Source organism: Ooceraea biroi, chromosome 1 (genome assembly GCF_003672135.1).
Source record: "Ooceraea biroi isolate clonal line C1 chromosome 1, Obir_v5.4, whole genome shotgun sequence".
NCBI lineage: Eukaryota > Metazoa > Arthropoda > Insecta > Hymenoptera > Formicidae > Ooceraea > Ooceraea biroi.
The window spans coordinates 945,543-968,212 of record NC_039506.1 but is presented as its reverse complement, the minus strand read 5'-3'; the positions used below and the strand labels follow the sequence as shown (position 1 = coordinate 968,212).

The window sequence follows — 22,670 nt, the reverse complement described above, 5'->3', positions numbered from 1 at the left end:
CAGCGGACGGGCGGGAGCTTTAAGAGCCGTGGAACGTGTCGTGCTGGGAGAACGACGCGGCTTAACGTCATCGTCGTCGTCGTCATCGTCGTCGGTATCGTCGACGAAAAGACGAGGAGAGAAGAGAGTGCACCGTCTCGCATTCGGTGAGGAAGACCAGCGGAAAAATCGGGGCGACGAGGATGAGGCAGGTGGTCGTGTTGGAGCCGGCGGGCAGCGTGCTGGTGATCAGACAGACCTCGCTGGCTGGTGGCGGCGTTGGTGGAAACGTCAACTCCAATCCGACGGGTACCAACGACACTCACTTGGTCAATCACGCAGCCGTCTCCACGATTGCCTCGAACGACCACAATCAGAACAGGATCGTCGTGGTGCGCTCGTCTACCTCATCCACCTGCATGACCAGCTCGGTAAGAATGACGCCCGACTCTCTTGCGCGGGTATAATCGACGAGCAATCTCGAGTGGACCATCAAAGGGTTGTTTGGTTTGGAGTCCCTTGTTCGTGTTTACTTTGCGGGTGCTATAACACCGGTTTTGATTATGCAGCAACTAACGCGGAAACTAGAACTGTTACGTCAGCGTGACCGTCTTTCTTTTATACGTTCTCAGGAAAATACTGTCAGGGGATTAATTTGAACTACGATCGATTAGGCTGTTTGCGATCCGAGATATCAATATTGTTCCAGAAATTAGTTATTTCACTGACGACTATCGGTCGTAATAAATATTTCTGATGGTATTTATGTGTTAAAGGAAAGATTATTTATTCAGATCTTTATTCTGAATGTAATGATGCTATTTGCGGGCTAAGCCGTGAACGTCCAACGGATTGCAGATCGGTTAATTAATTCTCATTTGTGAATTGTTATCTGGTAAATTGCTTGTCGATATTACCTCGATTTAACTACCAGGTTCAACGTAGAAATCGTATTAGGAAGTTCCTGCTAAAAACGTGTCGGCGGCAAAAGGTCAAATGATCGCTGAATGCAGGATCGAATGTGCGAAGGAAGGTACGAGACACCGGGTGTCTCCCTTTCTAGGACGAATGTCTCCGGGAAAGATCCCCGTTAGTCTCGCAACAAAGTACTTACAGAATAAAAGACTTGCCTTTCCAGCCGGTATAGCGCACGAGGAAAAAAAACTGCCTATATAGCCCTACAATACGAAACGAGACAACTTCAATTATAGCTGGGAATGGGTGGCAGGTGGTACCACGAGCCTCGCCTCGTTCCAATGTAAAGGGTTAAAGAGGATAGATCGCTCTTTATCGTGACGGACGTTTCGTTATGATTCAGTGTCGCGACTTGGCGCAACGGTTCTACATTATTTACACATTTTCGTTAATGTTACGTTATTTCTCATCTTGACGAGTTTAAATTGATTGACGAGCACGCTCGATTAAAAAGCGCAAGGCGCACCGCTTTTTTCTCCTTTTAATGTAAGTTTTAACGCTTCTCTTGAGATTATAAAATTATCGAAAATATGATGGTCTATTTGAAATTTTTTACGCTCGCTGGAGTCTTTTGTAATATCCAATTGTTCCCGATTGATTCACCCCGCACACAGCATTGTTGTCTTACGCAGTAATACACGTGTGCGCGTTTTACGAGCTAATAAAATGGCTAAAATAACACTCTCCGTGAGAGAAGATGCGCTTGAAAATCGCTTTGTGCACCATTTAGGCCGACAATCACGCATCGACCAATGGCAATGGCAACATCAACGTTAACGCGAACATCAACGGGAACCTGGTCGGCATCGGTTGCAAACCGTCACCGAAGGTCGGGGTTGGCGGCGGTGGTTGCAAGAACGAGAGGAACGATCACCTACGGAACGAGCACAAGAACCAGGACGGGATCGTCAGCAACGAGACGAACCCAGCCGCTGGATGTCGTCCAAGGACGAGCAAGGAAGTCGCACACGAGAACGTTGCCTCCGACAGGAAACTCGATAGCGCGGATCCCATCTCCGGTGAGTACTTCCGCCATTACTTATCTGTACCTTTGACAGCCCCGAGCGATCGTCTCGTAAATTATTCGCGCGTGCATCTGGTTAGGAAGACGTTCAGACGTACGATATGGCCCGTATCCTTCATGTGACAAATGTTGCGCCTACATTAATACATATCTGGATGGGAATAGCTGATGTGTCAATTTGTATCTTGAAACTGGAAGGAAACGCTAAACGGCTAAACAATCACATGAGGAATAGACATGGAATGAATGAAATATCGTTCTTAGCAACAAATGCAGAATTGATCCGTCGGATAATTTGCCTGATAATCTGAAGCGAGTGGGAATAAATAATAGAGTTTCGCGTATTGCAAGCACGAGTCTTATTGCATATTGGCGTCAACGTTGTGGCGAAGTTCTCGTGGGCGTTGTGTCGTTAGGAGAAGTTTTCAGGCTCGCCTGTCTAAGGCAGCTTTAAGTAGTTCTCAAAAATTATGGCGCTCCCACACGAAGAGCTAAGCGGAGCCACTGACGAAGAATTAGCCCCTCCCGCGCACGTTGAGACTTGAAGAAAATCGCAATGAAGTTTAAAACAAATGCCAGCGTTTTCGAGCGAGCCGTCGTTACAACGCTGCTGCCGCGCCGGGAACAGTGGCACCGGAACGGAGAGAAGCCTGACCAAAGTTTCCACTCATCACGATGGAAACGGAAACTGCACACAAACTGCACTCGAGTTTCGCCCGGAATGACTTCGGGACCCGTAAACCACGCGATTAGCAACGAGCGACTGTATGAGGGAACGATAAACTATCGGCCCTACAACTTTTACAGTTTGCAGTTTTCTGTGTAAATTGGCTAAGGGGCAGTAGGTGTTCTTTAGGACCATTAACGTGCGGATAATTGAACGAGATAAGAATAAGTCGTAAAAGAAAATTTGTATTAAATTGAGTTCGAGGAGAGATTTCGGGATAAAGCGTTCACGAGGAAAAAGAAATGCAATATTCGGCGTTGCTACAAACTGATTCACAGTTCATCAAATATCTCAATTATTTTTTGCGTTCTGTGATCCGTTCTGGATCTTAAGATCTCTCGTTTGCTTCCTGGATCTATATGTGAACTTCTTTACTGAATTTCAGATCTCAGGATCTTCTTATTCTCGACAACGTCGATATTCTCTCAGATAGTCAAATCTTTGAATCTTCAATATTTTTAGCCATTTTAAAAATAGAGAATCGATTTATATCCCAAATAGAATTCGTACGTGCAATTAGTGCCATGACGTAATCATCGTTGCAACATCACTTTTTCCTGCGTAATTAAATCGCCGCATCTTTTTATACGTCGCTAAATTGTTTCGTGCAGTTACAAATGAATTTAGCTGCCGTTGCGTACGGAAAAACAGCGTAATCCGTGTATGTACAACATGCTACATGTCGATCTCCGATAATACGCAATGTCGATACGATATTTTTTTGTACGATACGCCATCATCCACCGATAGCTCGGGTATAAAAACAAAAAAAAAACCCAGAATGTAGTTTAAAACTGAATGCAGAAAGCAAATATGTCTACAATTCACCAAACCGGATTACTCCTTTCCCATCTACAGAGATTACGAAAACAGAATCGATCGATATGTGCTGAGAACGTTTTATGAGGGTGATCTAAAGCTTTTCATCCCTAGACCGTCCCATCTATTGCCATGCCCGTTTTTTGCGGATCGTGATCTTTTCTGAAATGGGAATTATTGATCTGTATTACGAAGCACGTGAGAAATGGCAATAGAACGGCCGGAATTTCTATAATATAAAATAATAAAAACGCATATTTTCTGCTTAAATATTTTCTCGCAAATATTTTTTTAAACGAAGAAGAATTACGCGGCGGCTCGTGCGTTCAGCATCTTGTTACCGTTTTATCGTTAATTTCACGTTCCGCCTCTCATTCGAACGGTGCATATGAAACCGAGTTCTCTCTTGGATTTCGACGAAGCACATGAGAAAATCCGCGTGCAATCACAAAACTTTCCGAACGTTATGTGGGATTTCCGTTGTGGTCGCCGCTAGTTTTCCCGGGAAACGAGTTTTCCAGGATACGATTGCGTCACGTTTCCCGGTTCTACGTTCCGAAGGAGAGACCTCTTGCCTCAGCTTTATATCTTCCTACGTCCATCTATCCCGCCGCGAAAAGAGCTTTCGACTCATTTCCAGAATCGATTGTATGCATCGCGCGGAGATGTACATGCACTACGAATCGCGCGGCATATGCATTGCCGGCGGGTGCAGTCGGCTCCTCTATGCTTCTTCGAGCAACATCTTCCATAAAGGGCACTCGTGCATGAATCCGATTCCGAATATAAATAGAAGGAGCCGCGGTCGTGCGCCGCAGGGAAGGTCGTGAGGAAAGAATCGCGAGTAGAGTAGTTACTCTTTACCATGCGGAAAGTACAAGACGTGGATGCTAGCACTAAAACGTCGCGCAAATTTCGGGATGACAGTTTTTACGAGCGCCAAGTTCTAACGACGTGACGAAACTCGACAACAATTCGCGGGAGCACTTAGTCGCCATCGTATTAGAAAGAGAAAAAATAAATCTGCGATGCTCTCTCTCTCTCTCTTATTGCAGCGTTACGTTTAACGCAGTTAATACAAAGTTTGATCGAAATTTTAATTGAAAAATGTAAGACAGACCAACCTTTCGTTCCAACATTCTACTCAGATCACGTTTGACTCTTTTTTCTTGTCAACTGATTGAAAGCTTTAAAGATTTTATCTAAATTTAGATGTAAAGACAGAAATATAAAAATGGCTAAAATTTATTATAATATCAAGTATATTTGAAATTATTTACATGATTATTTAATAGCTTTGCTTAATCTGAAAATAAATTTGCCAAATAGCAAATTATCTTTTAGTTCTCCTAATATGCTTGTTCGATGAATGTGTCTCTGTTTATACCTGCTTATTTTCTGTATCGTGACCGGCTTTTGTGACGCACGAGACCTTCTGTATCGTGCTTCTTATTTATTGCCGACCTTGTTATTTATTGTTAGTGCCACATAGGCTGGGGAAACTTTCTCTTAGGATCTACAGTTTTCCGATCGTGCGCAAACCTTAACCCTTTGTAGCGTCTTCTTTCGGAGCAGAATTCATCATTAGATGATCAAAATTCTTTTGTTTTCTTCAACTGGAAAAATATTAAAAGCTGAGAAAAATTACTTTAAAGATAATGTTATTCTGAAAAATTGTCTATTTATAAATTGTAATTATTTTATTATCGTAATAATCAGAAAATATGCGTTGCATAAAAATTCAAAAAATGTCTTCATACTGTTAGTGAGTCAAAGAAGCTGTGAAAGAAATTTATTACTAGATAAATAAATAAATTATCATTTGCATAATCTTTAATAATTAGTCTTGTATTTATATCAATAAATTGCACTTTTATCGAAATACATTAGTTTCATAATTTTATAAACTAGAATATCTCTTGCTAAAAATTTCGCTTTCACTAAAAATCTGGATACTTCTCTCTCTTATCATTTGAGAAATAATAAGTGCAATACAAAATCGATCTGCGCGCTAATTCTGTGATACGTGTAAAGTGATAATGATATATGTAATAATACATGAACTTCGGAGCATGTTGTGCATCCCTCTTATAACGGAATGGGTGGCCTTCCTTATCGACGCGCGAAGTTCACCCCCGGAATTTCTCGCGCCGTTGTTCCGGGGGAGGCATCAGCATCGTAACGCTTCATTCGAGCTTCCGCCAGAAGTTGCACCCCAGCAGAATAGTACCCCGAGCGACACGGGGTAATTCGTAGTTCCGGCAATATCCGCCAGAGCGGCGATCGCGCAGCTTCCACCACCCCTCGTCCACCTCACGTCGCTACCCTCTTTGCTCCGACAGCTCCTTTCACCCACGCGGCCTGGTATCCACGGGCATCCTCTGGCCTATCCCGTTCTATCCTGACCTATCCGATTGCCTATCCGGACTAGACCAGATATCGACCCCCTCGGAGACCAGGCCCTTCCCTTCCGTGCGAGAGAACGCACCCTTCCCTTTTAATCCCCGACGCCCTTCGCAGTTCCCCGCTCCGCTTTCTTCGTGTCTTGCCGGAGACTCCAATTCGGCGTCTCGCATTCAAGGATACGGCTTAATGACTGAGCTCGCTAAAACGCGAGTCTCCTCATGGTCTGGCAGGAAGTGTACCGAACTCATTCGGCGAATCCAGGCTCGAGTTTCTTCGGACCTAGCAATCTTATTGATTGTCTTAGCTCTCCTGCCGTGACGCTTCCTCTCTGTCTAGCTATTTGTTTCTCACTCTTTCCTCTCTCTTTCTCTCTTCCCCTGTTTCTCTCTCGCTGCTTTTCGTTTCGGTATCGCCGCCACCCTCTCCCACTCGTTCCACCTCTTCTACAATTCTCTCTCATGAATCGACCTTCTCTATCTGTCTTCCTCTTCCTCATTCTCTCACTCCTCTGCTATCACACCCGCTACCACATGGGTGCCGAGCTATCGCCAACGACTAACGACCAGCGACTTACGTGTCTGGCCAGCTCTGGATCGTTTCGTATAAAACAAAAAAGAAAACCGGGGTGAGGAACTATCTACATGACGCGTCCGGAGAAGGCAAGACCAGACGAAGAGTGGGAAATAAAGGAGGATGTGGAAGGTAGAAAAAGAAAGCGACGAATGAGAAAGACGCGAGAGGGTGGTTGAATACGCGCCCCCGAGCCACCGACATTCTATTTAAAACCGCGGGGCGGGGGAGAGGGTGGAAGGGAAGGAGTAAGCGAAGCTAGCTGGCTGACTGGTAATTTACGAGCTTTTACCAAAAAGTTGGACACCTCGGGGATGGCTCCGCACTTTGACACGTGACCCACTTTTATTGAGTTACGTAATTGATCGCCCCGCGCTTGCCCCGTGTTAGCGCGACCACCCTCTTCCGCCCCGCCCTTGTGTCTCGTAATTCTAGCCCTTTCTCCTCTTGTCCTTGCATGGCCCTTCCACCGATCCTCCTGAAAAAGCGCACAAAAGGGTCCTTGTTGTCCTCGCCTTGTTGTGATCGTCAGCGACTAACGTAGACCAAGTTACATCTGTGAAGTACACACACAGTTCCGGAATTGATGAAGGAAGATAGATATTGGGAATTAACCAGCATAAAAGATGGCATAGTGTCTCAGAAGATTATGCATCTCAATCTCCTTCTTAGTTTGAATCACTAACTCTTCATTCATCATCTTGAAATGGATATTAAGAAATCAACAGCATAAGATATGAAGAATAATCTAACAATTATGAAGTACGCGATAAATGAGTTATCTCAAGTGTCTGAAGTGCAAATAACGACGACTGATATTCGCAAACGATCCTTTACGATCATGGGGATCATTAATTTGGACAGTGTTCCACAAAGATACGTTTAGTCCAAAAAGTTAAGAAATGTATTATATGTCATATAGGTACCTAATACTAGTAATAAATAAAATCATGAATTTTTAATTTAATTTACTTAAAACTGCTATGTATTTGATTATTTCGTTTTTGCGGAATATCACACGACAGACGTCTGTGATTAATTAATACGTATCGTTAATGAAAAACAATTAAAAGTTGAATAAAATTATACCAATTATTTATTTGAAGAAGAGGAATTACCAAATTCCGATCGGTTCTGTGCGATAGGATAAATGCCGTCTCTATCATCTGTTCCTGGTCCATTAATGGCGTTATCGTTATCAGTGGTGGACGATGCTAGTGTTCGAAACGCATTGTCCGTGCTAAGCCGGAGTGTCGTTTCCAGAATTTAGCGACATGCGATCGGAGACCTAGTTACTTGTTCCCGCGCGTTCCTAATTCACGTGGGTTCGCTATTGAACTCATGCCGTTTCCCTACCGTATCCTGAGAATGATTTTACTCTGAATTACTTTTACAGTTGCAAGCATGTTGAGTGCACAGTATGTCGAAAAATAATAAGGGAAACGAATAAATTAGGCAAAAAGGAATATGCTGCTTGATTGTTATGCGTCTACTCCACTTTTTCGAGTAGCAATAATTAATCAGACCGTCGATAAAGGGTTGCGTGTACGGTTAACCCTTTCGTACGTAGTGAAGTCGCAGTAAAACCTTTGGTGGGTATGCAATCAGCGTTGCGATACCGTCGGCGAATGCGAATCGTTATCGTTATACTCGCGGCACCTTAATTCATTTCAAACTTATTCATGTGCCACATTTGAATAAGCTTTCGCCGCGTTATCGTTGATAAACGAGGATTGATTTATTAACGATTTAATGAGAATAAGATTCCGGCGCTCGGTCAGAAAAACGCCAACGTGGCGGAGATATTTATTCATTTATTTATTTTATTCGCGCCCACTTATGCTTCGCACGTTAATTAAGCAAGTTCCTCAAGGAAGCTATGAAATTCAACACGAACAACGGCGTCGGTCGTGATGTTCTTGTTGCGCCGCGCGCTCGCAATTTTGCAGCAAAAAGATTGGCGGGCGCATGAATATGTATGCCCCCTTAAACTATTTCGGTTACTTTGGGGCTATTTGGGTACGGTATGTGAGGTGACGAAGAACGGATGAGAGAGCGACGGATCGGTTTATAAACGGCATACATTTTACGGCGAGGGCAGATTGTAGATCGTTAAGCCGGAAAGCCTGCTGATAACTGTCTGCTGATATAAATGACAAAGCTAATTGTCGCGATTATATCTTAAAGTACGCTATTAATCTATTTGTACTATCCGCTCTACAAACGACGTGATAACTTGCAGGTGTGATTTTAAGCTTCTGGCTATCTGAAACGCGATGAAACGCTGTAAACTGTACAGAAATGCGCATATATATTATTTTTCGTGCATTTTTACATTATTTGTTTTTAAAACTGATATGTGAATACAAAATTGTTAAGATTAATCTATATTAGATCTGAAACGGCACCAAAGATAGATTTTTGATGGGTTTATACGCATTCGCGGCAATAACATTGCACGTCACGTTTTTGAAATGAAGCATCGTCACGCGAAAACGAGATTTCGGTGGTAACGATATTTTTTTATTTCGTATATTGAGTGATGAATTACGCTGCTTAAATATTTGACGTTAAAATATTTGATCACACGTGCTGCAATAACTCTTTCCATTAAAAATATCTCCGCAGGTGTAGAAAAAAGAATATGAAAAAGCAATATCTATAGCGTTAAATTAGTAGCTGCATTTTTCGGGACAATTACCATTTTGAAAAAATTCGAACCATGTTTTACAGGACGAAAATCATTAATTTTTAGAATACATATGCGAGGAAGACATTTCTTATGACTAATTCATATGGCGTAGCTTTTTGTTGTTCTCATGCAAATCTTTTTTCTTACGCTGCTTAAATTATGACAGATGATGAAGAATTACCACTACACCATGCACATCATCGTTTTACTTTGGCGGACCGTTGTTTTTGCAGTGGGAACCGTCGGTCCCGTTTGCCGCTCGCGAAACCCGAGGCGTTTTTGTATCGCGGCCATCATAAATCAGGGCGAAACAAAATGGGCGAAATGTAATGCTCCGTTTCGATGGTCCGAGTATCACGGAGCTGCGGCAAGACGCTAGTGAACTCGGCACGGACCCAAAAATTAGTTGGCGGATCGGCTCCAAGGAACACAATTGTAATCATTTCTGACCATATGTCGAGTACAGCTAGAAATCATCTCGCACGTGCGTTCTACATCCGCCTACGCGGTTCACGAAACGGTAGAACGTGTGTAATCGCGAATGATGTATGCAGCTTAATGCATATTTACTTTGTCAACACAGTCGAACCGTCAGCAACGTGTACGCGATGTTTAACAGTGTGACGCACATGGAAACTCCCTTGCGTTTCGGAGTTACACACTTTTGCATAAAGATGTACATCGCTGTTTCAATAAGCTCAATTGGAAACGATAATGCACAGAAAAAAAGTAAGTATCACATCAAAACTTATATACTTGTATATACGCAACAATATTTATAATCTTCGTAAAAGAATTTAATAATCTTGAATTTCAACTATATTATAATCTTATTTCAATATTATAGTTGTCACCTGAAGAATACAATATAATTATTTTCTCGACTAGAAAATGCGTCAAATAATAACGGAATAAGATCGTGGTCGTGGAGGTAAGAGACGTATTTTCACGTTGACGGGATTATATCTTATATCTATTATTTATTATATACACAATTATCACACTCTACTAAATTGTTAACCTCCACGCGAAGACAGCCGCGCAATGGTAATCTAAACTGAACATAACGCACAACGCGAAAACAGTTTGAAAATATGTTATTTTCTATTTAACATTGTTTCCTTTCTATTCAAGAAAATTATTCTTAAATAATAAAAATATATTTTTCTTGATTGAACTATACAAAATTGCTTTATTCAAAAATTGTTTTCTTCGTTTAACGTGATATAATTTCATTATTTCATTTTAGTTGAAATTTAAGATTATTAAATTCTTTTACGAAGATTATAAATTGTTGCGTATATACAAGTATATAAGTTTTGATGTGACACTTACTTTTTTTCTGTGTGTCAGGCATCGATATCTAAATATGACTGACTTTATTTTATCATACTTCGAAAAGTCATGAGAGTTTCTTTTCGCACGTGACAGAAAAGCAGTAGTAATGAAGCGAAATTCCATAAAAATGACAAACGACACTGGGTCATGTCAAAGGTACATAATGGCGATTGAGTTCGTATGAAGTATCACCATCGTTATATGATATATGTGAAAGCACAAAAATTGGGGGATGATCGCGCGCATATGCATGTCGAGAGTATCGGAAAGCCAAGAGGACACCTCGAACTCACGCGAAATCCTCTCGAACCATCTTGTGCGAGATCCTCGCTGATCAACTCGCGCGAGATTTTCGCCGGGTTGTTTCATTTCGACGACACGAGATTCACTCAATTACCAGGCCACGGATAAATTACGGGCTTAAAGTGACAGCTTAAGAGAGGGAGCTTAAGAGGCGTGTGATCAGAAGCTAATTTGGATCAGGGACGGATCTGCAGGCAAACTAATTGAAATTTAATCTTCGGATCTACAATCATCAGAAGTCCGCGCGGGATAACTTTATGCAGGAACCCTGAATTTTTCGCAATTACGTCAGCGGAATGATACAAGCGCGGATTCATAAAATCGGTATCCAAAAAAAATGAAATTTAATTTTCAAGCTAATTCATTCTCGCGCATAATTATTCTGACTGATCCCAAATTCTCTGCTTGATTCTTCGCAGGATAGAATATAGCAATATTTGAAATATTAAATATTCTCACAAATAGTTTAATCCAAATTTTCCGTTTTTGAAAGGAGCATGCTGCCCTTTAACTCCTCCTAATTAATTACGTTCATATCACACGGACTCTCAAACTATTTGGAATCGCGGAAGAGCTTCCACCCCTATTTGCACGCTGCATCGATACATCCGTGGCCGTGTACACGTGCACACCGTGACCTCGCTGTCGCGTTCGCTAATTTAGCCAGGCTTTGAAGTTACGTGCACACCGTACCGGCGCGCTTAAATCCGTATAAATACCCGGGCTCATGAATCTATCCATTAATCAGATTGGCGATAGGGGCTCAACGCCTGAGTGATTTCCACCCCTCTGCACTCTCCTGGCTTGGTAGGAGTGTCTTCTTTTTTTCTTTCGACATCCTCTTCGCAAAATGCCTCCAACGCAGGGTTGACTGCGGAGGTCACTGGGAGGTGGCGGCACCGCCATTAAAATTCGACACGAACCTTCTGTGAGAATCCGATGTGTGCTGTGTCATGTCCCGCTTATAGGTATATATGTGCTCGTATACATGTATACATATATATATGTACACGAATATATATGGGCCTAGGTACACCGGTCGTGCGCTGCAATCGTACGAGTCCCGTGGCACGAGCGAGTGCAGGATTCATGTATAGGTGGGAAGTTGGGGAGGACTTGGCCTGCGTTTCGCGGATTGTGAGAGGAATATCGTTTAGCCGCCCTTTCCATCCTCCCCGCGTCTCGAAGGAGATTGGGGAGACATGTGCGGAAGTGCCGGAGCCAATTCCGATTGCCCGTTGTGGCTCCTGCTGCTTACGACGACGTTTTTAACGTTCGCTAACGAATCTTCGTAATTGCACAGATTTACTTGCCTCTTTTTCTTGCCCCTCCTCCTTTGGATTTTCTCGTATTTCTCGATCGTTGGCCCAGATCTGTGGGAATTATCTCGTTAAAGTACTTTCGACGAATTAATGAGAAAACTGATCGGTTTGTATTATTATTTGTATCTATTTTTACCGAAGCGTGCTTACAGGTTTTGGTGTAAAATAGCAAGAGAATTTTAAACTAAGATTTTATTGGAACAAAATAAGAGCCCTTTTACGACATTACGACATTTTTCTTTATTTACAAGCCGCAAAATTCCTCTGTCGATATAAATCCTGAATAGTACCTTTTCCAATTGTTCGGTAGGTTCAGGCTATCTTCGTGGTAAAATGCCGAGTCGGTCGTTTCAGTCCGTGCATTTATGGTCGCAATCCGAATAATGCATAATCTTGTAAATTACCCGTCCGGACGCGCGTGCATAGCTATACCAGTCGGTCCAAGGAGTCGTGCGGTTTTCTTTAATGTCGTCAGCAGCAACAAAGATAAAGTTTATCATACTTTTGCAAGTTATTCGCGGAACCGCGGGAGACTTGCTACTCAAGTAGTTTACGATTTTCACAGACTTGCATGTTAATGATGTTCTTCATATGCTTTGTTATGAATCTTATAAAACTATGTAAACTATGTAAACTTTACGCCGTATAAAGTAACTTAACTCTAACTTGGATTCATTTCAATGTTCCGTGTAATGTGATTCTCTTGTGTGATTATATAAACAGCAAGTTAATTTCGTTAACAGTTTAACATCAACCGAATAAGCGAAAATACATTTAGTAAATCCAGAAACGTTTCAGTTAATGACATGTTAATCAACTTTACGCTTTTAATATTTAATCGCACGCGTATCCGTAATTAATGAATATTCATTAAACGAGCTGTCAATCGTATTTAACATTTTTATTAATAATTTAAATCATTCAATGAGTTTCATTTTGAACTGCAAGCCGTTGCGTTGCTTTGCCATTTTCTCTTCCAAATCTAGCCGTATCGCGGTTCAAGGTTGCACCTCGCATGCAAATTCGCGATTACTTTTCGCACAACTCTCGTCCATCTTTCTGGCGAAACTCTCGTGAATTTATCGGCTTCGGCGACAGAGGCACGAGACGTACGAGCGTCGATTCGTCGACGGTGAAAATTATTTGGAACAGCGTGGCAAATCCGCACGGTGGGTCGGATAACGAATGATTATCTCGGCGTAAAGTGCGATGCGCTTTGCTCGCATTTCCGCAATGACAATAAACAATCAATCTTCTCCAAACGCATCACATTCTTCAAGTACACGACTTGACATTAATTTGTATTCTTGATAATCCTTAATTTACACCTCTAACGAGTTCTCCGGGGGTAGGTGGCTAGCCAGCCAGTCAGCTAGGTAGGTAGGTGGGTAGGTAGGTAACGAACAGCACCATCGGTCGCTTCGCACAGGAATTGGCACGGTGGTGCACCTACACTGCCAAGCGCAAAAGTGGTAAGTAGACGTACGTAGGTAGACACGACGAGGAGGTCGCTACAGCGAAGGGTGAGCGCGAGAGGGTGGCGGCGAGTAGGAGAAGATGGAGGAAGAAGGGTAGGTGGCAAACGAGGGGTGGTGAGGGTGAGATTCGGCAGACAGCGAGGACAGGGGTTGTGGCTGGGGCCGGATAGTCGGACCTCACCGAGGATGAGAGAGAAAGAGAGACGGGGAGAGAAAGGGAGCGCGATTGCTCTCCTCACGGTTGGTCGTGGTGGTGCTGGTGGTGCTGGGTTGGGGTTGGAGGACTCCAGAGTAACGCGTGGAGGGGACCACGATCGGAGAGGGACGAGAGAGGGTGGAGAGGCACGAGGAGGAGGTCGAGAGTCGCGAGCTGCCTCACTCTGCGGCTCCCGCCGCTCGGGAGCAGACACGCGGGGCCAAAAGACTAATTTGAACTATTTTATTAACAAAAACAAAAAATTACATATTTGTAAATAACACCACTAACAACCGTAAACACGAAACAGCAACAACACATTTCTCCTAAGGACTCTCTATAAACCTTACCTTACACCCGTAAGACGTCTGTAAAAAGAAAGAAAGAAAGGAAAGGAGGCAAGGAAAGAAGGAAGACACGAGGTTAAAGAGCGCGCGTGACCGGAAAGAGAGAGAGAGAAAGAGAGAGTGAGAGAAAGAGAGCGAGAGAGAAAGAGAGCGAGAGAGAAAGAGAGAAAGGGTGAGGGTGAGAGAGAAGCATACGACGAGGTAACTCCATTTCCTGGTTTTTCCAAACGCGAAACGTGTAATATACACGCACACACAAGCAGTACACAGTAAACAAGAAACAAGCTACGAAAGAATCAAATCGATAGAAAAATCGTCTATTTTCTCAAGTTATTCCTCGGTCGGACGGGGTGCGCGACGCGGCGACGGAAGTGAAGAAGAGAGACCCGGACGGAAGTATAAACGGAGGGAGATCGTAGAGGAGCACGCGTCGACTGCTACGGGACGAGATATCGCGTTTTAAGTTCTCTCTGTACTGTGTGACCCTTACATTATTTTGTCCCCCCGATGGGGACGGGTTCAGTGTTGTAACTTAGGATATAAGAAGACTAAAAAGAGCTCCGGAGCGCACAACAAAAAGAGAGAACAAGGAGAGACTGGGATTCCGGAAGAATAGCAGAGGGAGATACCGAACGGACAAGAAGAGTGCGTGCTTGTGAGCGGAAACGCGTCCGTGTCAAGGGAACGTTCACGAGAACGTTCAATAGACGAGAAAGGAGCAGCAGGACGAGGAGGAAGAACGACGGGAAGAAAAGAACGTTCACGGAGAGGGATGGCTCCGGACGACGTGTAGAAAAATAATGGAGCTCTAATTTTTTATACTAGAAGAAGAATCTAACAAAAAAGCGTGAGAGAGAGAGCGAGAGCGAGAGCGAAAGCGAAAGAGCAAGAGAACGAAAGAGAGGGAGAGCGAGAAAGAGAAAGAGAAAGAGAAAAAGAAAGAGAGAGTCGAAAGGAGAGTACGAAGGAGGGTGGCGGAGGATCGATTCTGTCCGTGTTTCCGCGTGCACCTCCACGTGTGTCCTTCGACGCGACGAAACTGCGAGAATCTCAATCGCGATCCCCCGAGATCATCTGCGTCTCGTATACGACGAAGTCGGGAAAAAGAACATCAGAGGACGATCCGCGGACGACGGAAGCGGACCGGAATCGTGACACGTTCATGACATATCCGTCAATCGATAACTGCTTACGAATAATATAATCAAACTCGCGTGCACGCCGTTGTTCCGGGGGATATGTCCTGCCGTTCCAAGGGGAGTCGTCGTCATCATCATCCAGGAGCGCAACCTTCGCAACGCCGAGAACAACGTCAATCCGCGCGCCGTCCCTGCATCCTGGACGAGCTGTCCTGACAAAAAGAGGGCCAGCTTCTCAGCTCATCTCGCACGAAGCGGAGCGATCATCGGCAGATACCCGTCATATCAGCTACGCGATCATCCCCCGAGCACGCGGGCCCACCAGCACGACGAAGAGTAGTCCATCCGGAGATGCCCGCCCGGCCCCAGCTGCGCTCACGTCTCGCCTGCGCTCAAAGACGATGACGATCGGTCACGACGATCGGTAAGATCCGAGCAGCGCGAGCGCGCACCAGCACTACGGAGATGGCGGGCTATAATCATTCGAATCCACAGCGTGTCGTCTACCACGCGACCTACCCGACGCCCCTCGCCCCAAGTGAGTTTACCTGCTATTTATGCACCCCATAGACAAGCCGTTCGTCCACGTTTCGATACGTCACGCCACGCGGGGGTGGGTTGCGCTGTGTATGTGGGACACGCAGCATTCCAGCGTTCTTCGTGTCTGAGAGGGTTGGAGAGCTTGCACGGATGGGAATTTGTTTCGAATCGCACTTGAAATATCGAGCGGGACTGCTTGGAATGCAATAAGTTGCACGAAAGAGCATTTCGAGATTAAAATTAATTGCTTTTTGTTCTAATGCAGAGAAAGCTAAATCGATTCACAGGCTTTTAAAGTACGAAGAGACCTAGCTCCTTCTTGGCCTATGTTCTTCATTTTTAATGCAATCGCATTAACTAATTTTGTTTATATAGAATTAATAAATGGATTGAAGATGTATTACTGAATTAAATATGTATGTCATATTGACAATAAGTTTCCTATTAATTTCAACGGTTTGTGCTGCAACAGTTTGTGTTGAAATTTGCAGAACTTGAATTATCCCTCATTTTTCATATTAAAATTATAGATTAAAAAAGTCGTTGAAAATTATTCACTAAAGTATCATTCACACAATTTTATAGTACAGCAAGATTATGAAAAATGCATAGATTTATGATGTATTGTTGTATCTATCAACTAAGTAATGCCACGATAAATGTTAAAAAGTCCGAGTAGATATTGCTTTGCTATTATGAATCTAGCAGACCGCGCGGCGATTACACTTAAGTATCATTCTTACAATAGAAAGTTTAGTTAATGGCGCCTAGTTTCGGCGAGTTTCGTGAATCGATAAATATTATACAGGTCACAGGCTACCGAAAGCTAAGCGCCATTAGATAAATATTTGATTCTCTTGAATAACTCTTGTTAGCTCTAGGTAGGAATTTTCGGTGAATGTCTGACTAAAGACTAAACGTGAAATAGACTCACTGTACTTCACGAGAGAGATTCGATGGAAGCAAACAAATGAATGAATTTATATGTTCATCGATACGAAACGTACTTACATACAGAATTTTAATCGATCAGAGCGATTTTAGCAAATTGTCTTACAGAAAAGTGCACTTGAGCAATGAACTTATTCATGTAGGTAATTAAAGCATAACAAGGTTACCGTAAATTATACGAGTATAAAAACTTTCCGATCGCACGTGATCGTGATTTAAATTTATGTAAAAATCTGAAAAATATAACAAGCTACATTCGTTCTCGTTTTCTGTACTTTCGTCTTCACCGTTATTCTTTATTATCATGCAACTTGTAATTACTGTTTAAACAGTTTCGTGAAGAAAATTCTTATAAGCAAATTGTAACACAACTGGTATGAAAGACACGTGATATCTTTGTTATTTTTACAAGTTTCCATCTTCTAATTGTATTTTTTAAATTTTATGTAATTATTACATAAAGTAGAAAGTGTTGCGTTACGACAGTAAATTTATTTCGCATTTATCTCATAAAAGATGGTACTTTGGGAATGGCATATGATATATCGTATAGGTCTTAGGCGAAGAAATACAAATGTCCCGTGCGTAATATCAATAATATCGAGAGGAAAGGCGAGTTGCGAAACGGAGGCATTTTATCAAGCAAATGGTAGCTAGCTTGAGGTCCCGCTACAGAATCGTTGGTCCTGGCTTCCAATAATTCAAGAACATAAGAACATACACTCTGATTTCATTGAAACGTTCCTCTGATACCCGCAGAATATTTGAAGAATGACGATATCTTCGATATCTCAACATTTTCTATAAATTTCTTTACGAAAGAGGTAAATCTCTACACAAAAGTTTATTGCTTGATATCGCTTGATATTGTTAATGTAATACTTTCCTTTTCTCTTCACAGAGCAGTATATATTTGAGTTTTATCTAAAAGAAAAACGTAATTGCGTAAAAGTTAAACGTAATCAAATATATAGCGTGCTAGAGTTCTCGGTAAAAGAATCTTTTTAGACCGTCGGGGTTTATATATTCTAACGAGAGTAGGTAGTTCATAACGTTCGTGGAAGGTGCAATCTATTACGAGTGCTATTTTATGGCGAGCGTGCATATACATAGCTTAGATCGATGGGACTTTTCGATCGGTTGTGTATAAACAGAGCTAATGACATGCACGTAATATTAACGTGTGGTCGACGTGTACCGAGTATGAGCAGTTACTAATGCTCATTGCTCATGATACAATAATGATCTGTTTATCGATCGCTGCGAAATTGTCACATTGATTAAAACGCGCGCACGCCAACGACATAAACTTACACTCTCCGTTAAATAATGTAACGGAAAGCGATTAAATAACGTAACGAAAATCACTCCTGAAATTGATGTTTTTTACAATCTCGCACATACATTATACTTTTCCTGAGAACAGCTATTAATTGGAATAATTTATCTCGCAGACGGCGACCCGATAAAGCTCCCCGAAAATCTGGAAACCTTGCCGCGAGCTGAACACTTTCCAACTCAGAGGCATCGATGGAACACCAACGAGGTAAGCCACCTATCGCTCGTCGTTAGACACGAATATTAAATTCACGGGTCAATAGAGAATGTACACACGCGTAACCCAAATACCCAACGACCTGTCGATGTCATATTTCTCGATCGTGCGCGATGTCGCGCGTTGACGGTCCCCTATGTGTCATCACGCTTTCGAACTGCAATTTCGCACAGCTGCACGATCGATGTCAAACCGGATCACGTTATAGTCTGCAACATGAGACTTTCGGGAAGTACGAATACAAATTAAACATGAAAGGAAAACTTTGAGAAGTTCAAGTAGCGTAATCTAATATTAAACTCATGTTCTATAATAAACACTTGAATACGCACGAGTCTTCTTTTAATCTATATCTGAAAGTTTATTCTATTGTTTTACGTATCAACCTACCGATGATCGATTTGGAAGTAGTAACACGTGGATATTGCAAATTACCGGTTCGAGGTCGGACTGGAATTTAACAATGAGGTACTTTGAGGTGTAAAATGGTACGAGATACCGATAATGCACCTTACATCCGGATGCATTCTGGAGCATCCCTCTCCGCGCGTGCTCAGCCGCGGCGAATTTCGGCGTTAGCGGACCGATCCGGAATTACCGGAATTCCGATAGACCATTTCGCGCGTCGTTCCCCTTTTCCTAGTGTGAATTTTATCGCGATCTCGCCGCGACCAGCGGATATATATATTTATACGCGGCCGCGAAAGAGTAAAGTGTGGGAAAGTAAATAACGTGTGGTAGCGTGTGGCTCCGCGCGCGCTCCTCGCTGCTTGTCGCGTTGGTTGGTACGCGGCGCGGTTAGAGAGGACAGATGCAGCTGTTGCAACCCTCGTTCGTGTGCAACGTCCAGTGTCGTCAGCAGGGGTGAGATTGCTCTAGACGCTTCTGGCGGCGCAATTTTCAGATATGTGCAACAAATTCTGATTGATTAATTTTAATCGTACAATCGTACAATCTTGAGACGAATTTCGAGTCGCTATTTTTTTTCTCACTTCTTCAATTATTATATTTTATGGAAATATATGTATATTTAAAGCGGGACAACTAGAATAATGTTCAAATAACATTTGTTATTTTTATCCCCATATTTTATTAATTCTGGTTTTGTCGGTCTGTGGCATATGTATCGGCTGCCTCGGTTCCCAAAATTTCGCGCGATTGTTTAAAGTATCGCCGAGGGCAGGGTGAGGGAGTGCTATTTCAGCGTTTCGCCCGAGAGGGTGAAATTCCTGGTCACGACCCTGGCGACGTCGGTGTGTGCAGCGGCGCGGCTCCGCGCCGGTGTGTGCAGCGCCGGCAAGGGTGCACGTACCCATACTCGCGCGCGCCGCTCACGTAGACGGCTTGCACCGATGCCAGTCCACACCGCTACACCCTGACCCAGGTCGGTCGGCCTCCGATCAATAGCTGGAGCCAGCGAGAGCTCGCAGCCGGCGGCGCTGAGCTTTTCAGTATCGCCGAACCGAACTCAATTGCGATTCCCGTGCGCGCCACCCGCGACGACTATCATGATGAAGCCGAGAGACCGGTCCCTCCTTGTATCCTCTCCCCCTGATTCTTCACATGCTCGTTAACCTCCCGAACCACCTCCTCTCGTAAGTACCGGAAATTAAAAGTTCCTGGAGGGAGGAAAGTCGTCGACACCGTCTTCTCGAAGAGTCCTTGGGATGGTGACGATGGGAGGATTGTCTCTTTCCTCCTTTTCTTTTTCTAGCAGACTCATCTTACTCTCGCTATCTGTCTCCATTGGTGCCCACATCAGTTTTTTCCTTTCGATGCATTCGTCTATGTCCCGGTCGATGAAATTGCCCGCTTCTATCTGATGGATCTATTAAATTTCAACGGAATATCATCGCTCGAGTAATTTCGCCTTCATTCGGATTTCAGCTCCTGTCGTTCCGATGATTGATAATATGCGTTGTAGAATGTTGACTTTGTAATGATAAAATGCAAGCGTTTAGAGAACTATCAAACTGTCGAGCAGACGTTTCAATGAAATTCAACGTCGGCAGTCGTAGCATATGTACATCGCTAATAGGGTCAACGCGAAAGGGGTGGAATACTGTGTCACGGTGTTCGCCTTATCCGGTACCTACATTATCAAGTCCTTGGGGTCCTTCGAGAATTATCGATTTGCGCGAGCCAACAAATTTGAGCTTTGTTGAAGAACAGGAATCACGCAAAGTGATTTATACCAATGTTGATATGCTCCCTGGAAATAGAACCGACAACTTCTTCCCTGGTCGACTATTTATAATCATTGATTAGATATTTTATGTGAAAGCACATGCCAATTTCATGGAATAACGCTCCCCGAGATATAGTAAAATTTCCTTTTCAGTTTGTGAACGTTTATCAGCGATAACATCTATCTTCTCAGAGTTCTAGATTATTCACGAACTTTTTGCTTTCTTCAATCAAAGTTTTATATAAAAAAAATTCAACTTTTATAGATAAAATCCAAATTAACTTTTTAGCTTCTACTAATTTATCAATAATATGACGATGCAATTCTTGAAATACTTTTTAATTATAATACATTCGTGATGGCTGTCATCGGTTGGCGCACGCTATCTACGATGTAGCTTCACTTCTTTCCAGACAAAAGGATATATTTGTTCATCCAGTATTCTGAAGAGCTGCGATCCTTTTCACTTAGCCAGATTCGCGCGTGAAATCCCGGCGAGGCGCGAGTTCAATCTTATTTACATTTGTCAACGTCTCGGCAGCGTTATTCCGCGACGTCCCGGGATTTATGGAACCACTCAGCCCGGTCGATTCATTTCGGGTAAGACGCGACGGCTCGAGCTGCGAGGAAGAAGTTCGCGGACAGGTAACGGAGTAAATTCTCGCGGTCCCGGCAACTTTATAAATCCCTGGTGCATACCACCGCGCGCTCGGGAGAAATCCCGCGCGAGATTCCTCCTTCAGCATGATCTTGTTCTCTGGCGAACGACGCTCTCGTCCGCACTTTCGGTCGTGTTACCCTCGTACACGTCATTTTTCACACGAGCGTTCCGACGGCTGTGGATCGTGAGCGGATCTCACACTTTCCGCCGAGTCTCCGAACCAGCCGTCGACGATCAAAAGTCCGGAATGATATCCGTGATTTATTCGTCGTGCGCTTGTTCGCCACCCCTTCGCCACTCGAAATCACTCTCGCGAACACAAAGATTTCGCGGGGATTAAAGCGAACGACTTGCCAGCTCGGCCCAAGGTTGTTCTTGCACGCACGTTTTACGATCCATGCGCTGTACTTACGTCGACGAGCATAGTCATATGCGATGAATTAATGCTCCTGAGTGCGTGTTAATTCGTTTGTGTAATGGAAATGTGGAGTCTTTATAAATGGTTTATAAATGGTGCCCTCAATAAATGTTTTTAAAAAATTTGACAATATTTTGAAATTACTTTTAGTATGATATATATATTAAATGAATAATGTATTTTACAATTTTCACGTTTTTAAGAGGTTTAGCTGGTCGCGATTTGACGCTCACAATTCGGCTACGCATGGAATATTCCGTCGTGTTTTTTCTCGCTTTGACGCCAATAATTTTCAGAGGTTCTGACGTGGCTCTTATTACCGTCGCCTGATGAAATCCCATTTGTACCGAAACGAGGCAATGCTGAATACATACGTAGGAGGGGAATTACAGTAATAAGTTTTAGCACATACCTACAGGCGAACATGGTTCTACATTTTTTTTCATAATGTGCCTTAATGACGCTGATTTATTAAATAATCTCCTACACTGCAGTGTTAAATGAGGAAATGCCTGGATAAGAAGTCCCGTGCATCCTAATTTAATGTTACAAATATTTCTTGCACAAATGGCGACCGCATATAAATGCGCGCAGCCTTGTTAAGCCTCTTTTCGGAAAATACCTACAAATGTAATAAATTTATGCATACGTAATTGTCAGTCTAGATCTTAAAATAACAAGCATAAAATAGAAATGCTACATTTTTAAAGAAAATTTTTAAAGAAATATTAAAAACATTGCTTGAATTTCTTCGTTGATTTAAATATATATTTTTTATTTTAATTTATATGTATGTTGTATTGTATAGAGATAAACTTAGGAAATTTGCAAGTAAAAATAAAAACATTAACTGGTACAAAATTGATTCGTGATTTTGTCACTTCACTTTATCAAGTACATTAGACTTAATTTAATCGACGCGAGGAACGTCATGGTTTATTTCTGTAAACGAATCTGCAGACAGAGATCGCTCTGAAAATAACAGAGCTGTTTGTGCTTTTGTGCTTATTGATTTCCGATTGTATGCGAGAGCACGGCTACT

General features: G+C 42.8%; 1 protein-coding gene across 1 annotated transcript in view; it reads left to right on the top strand.

Moving 5' to 3' along the window:
* The first annotated feature begins 177 nt into the window (after positions 1-177).
* LOC113561445 (calmodulin-binding transcription activator 2-like) overlaps positions 178-22,670 on the top strand; it is a 41,919-nt gene continuing 19,426 nt past the window's right edge. Inside the window, 3 exon segments of the mRNA XM_026972021.1 lie at positions 178-410; positions 1,685-1,973; positions 18,261-18,352. Coding sequence (XP_026827822.1) covers positions 183-410; positions 1,685-1,973; positions 18,261-18,352 — 609 coding nt within the window. The 5' untranslated portion in view covers positions 178-182.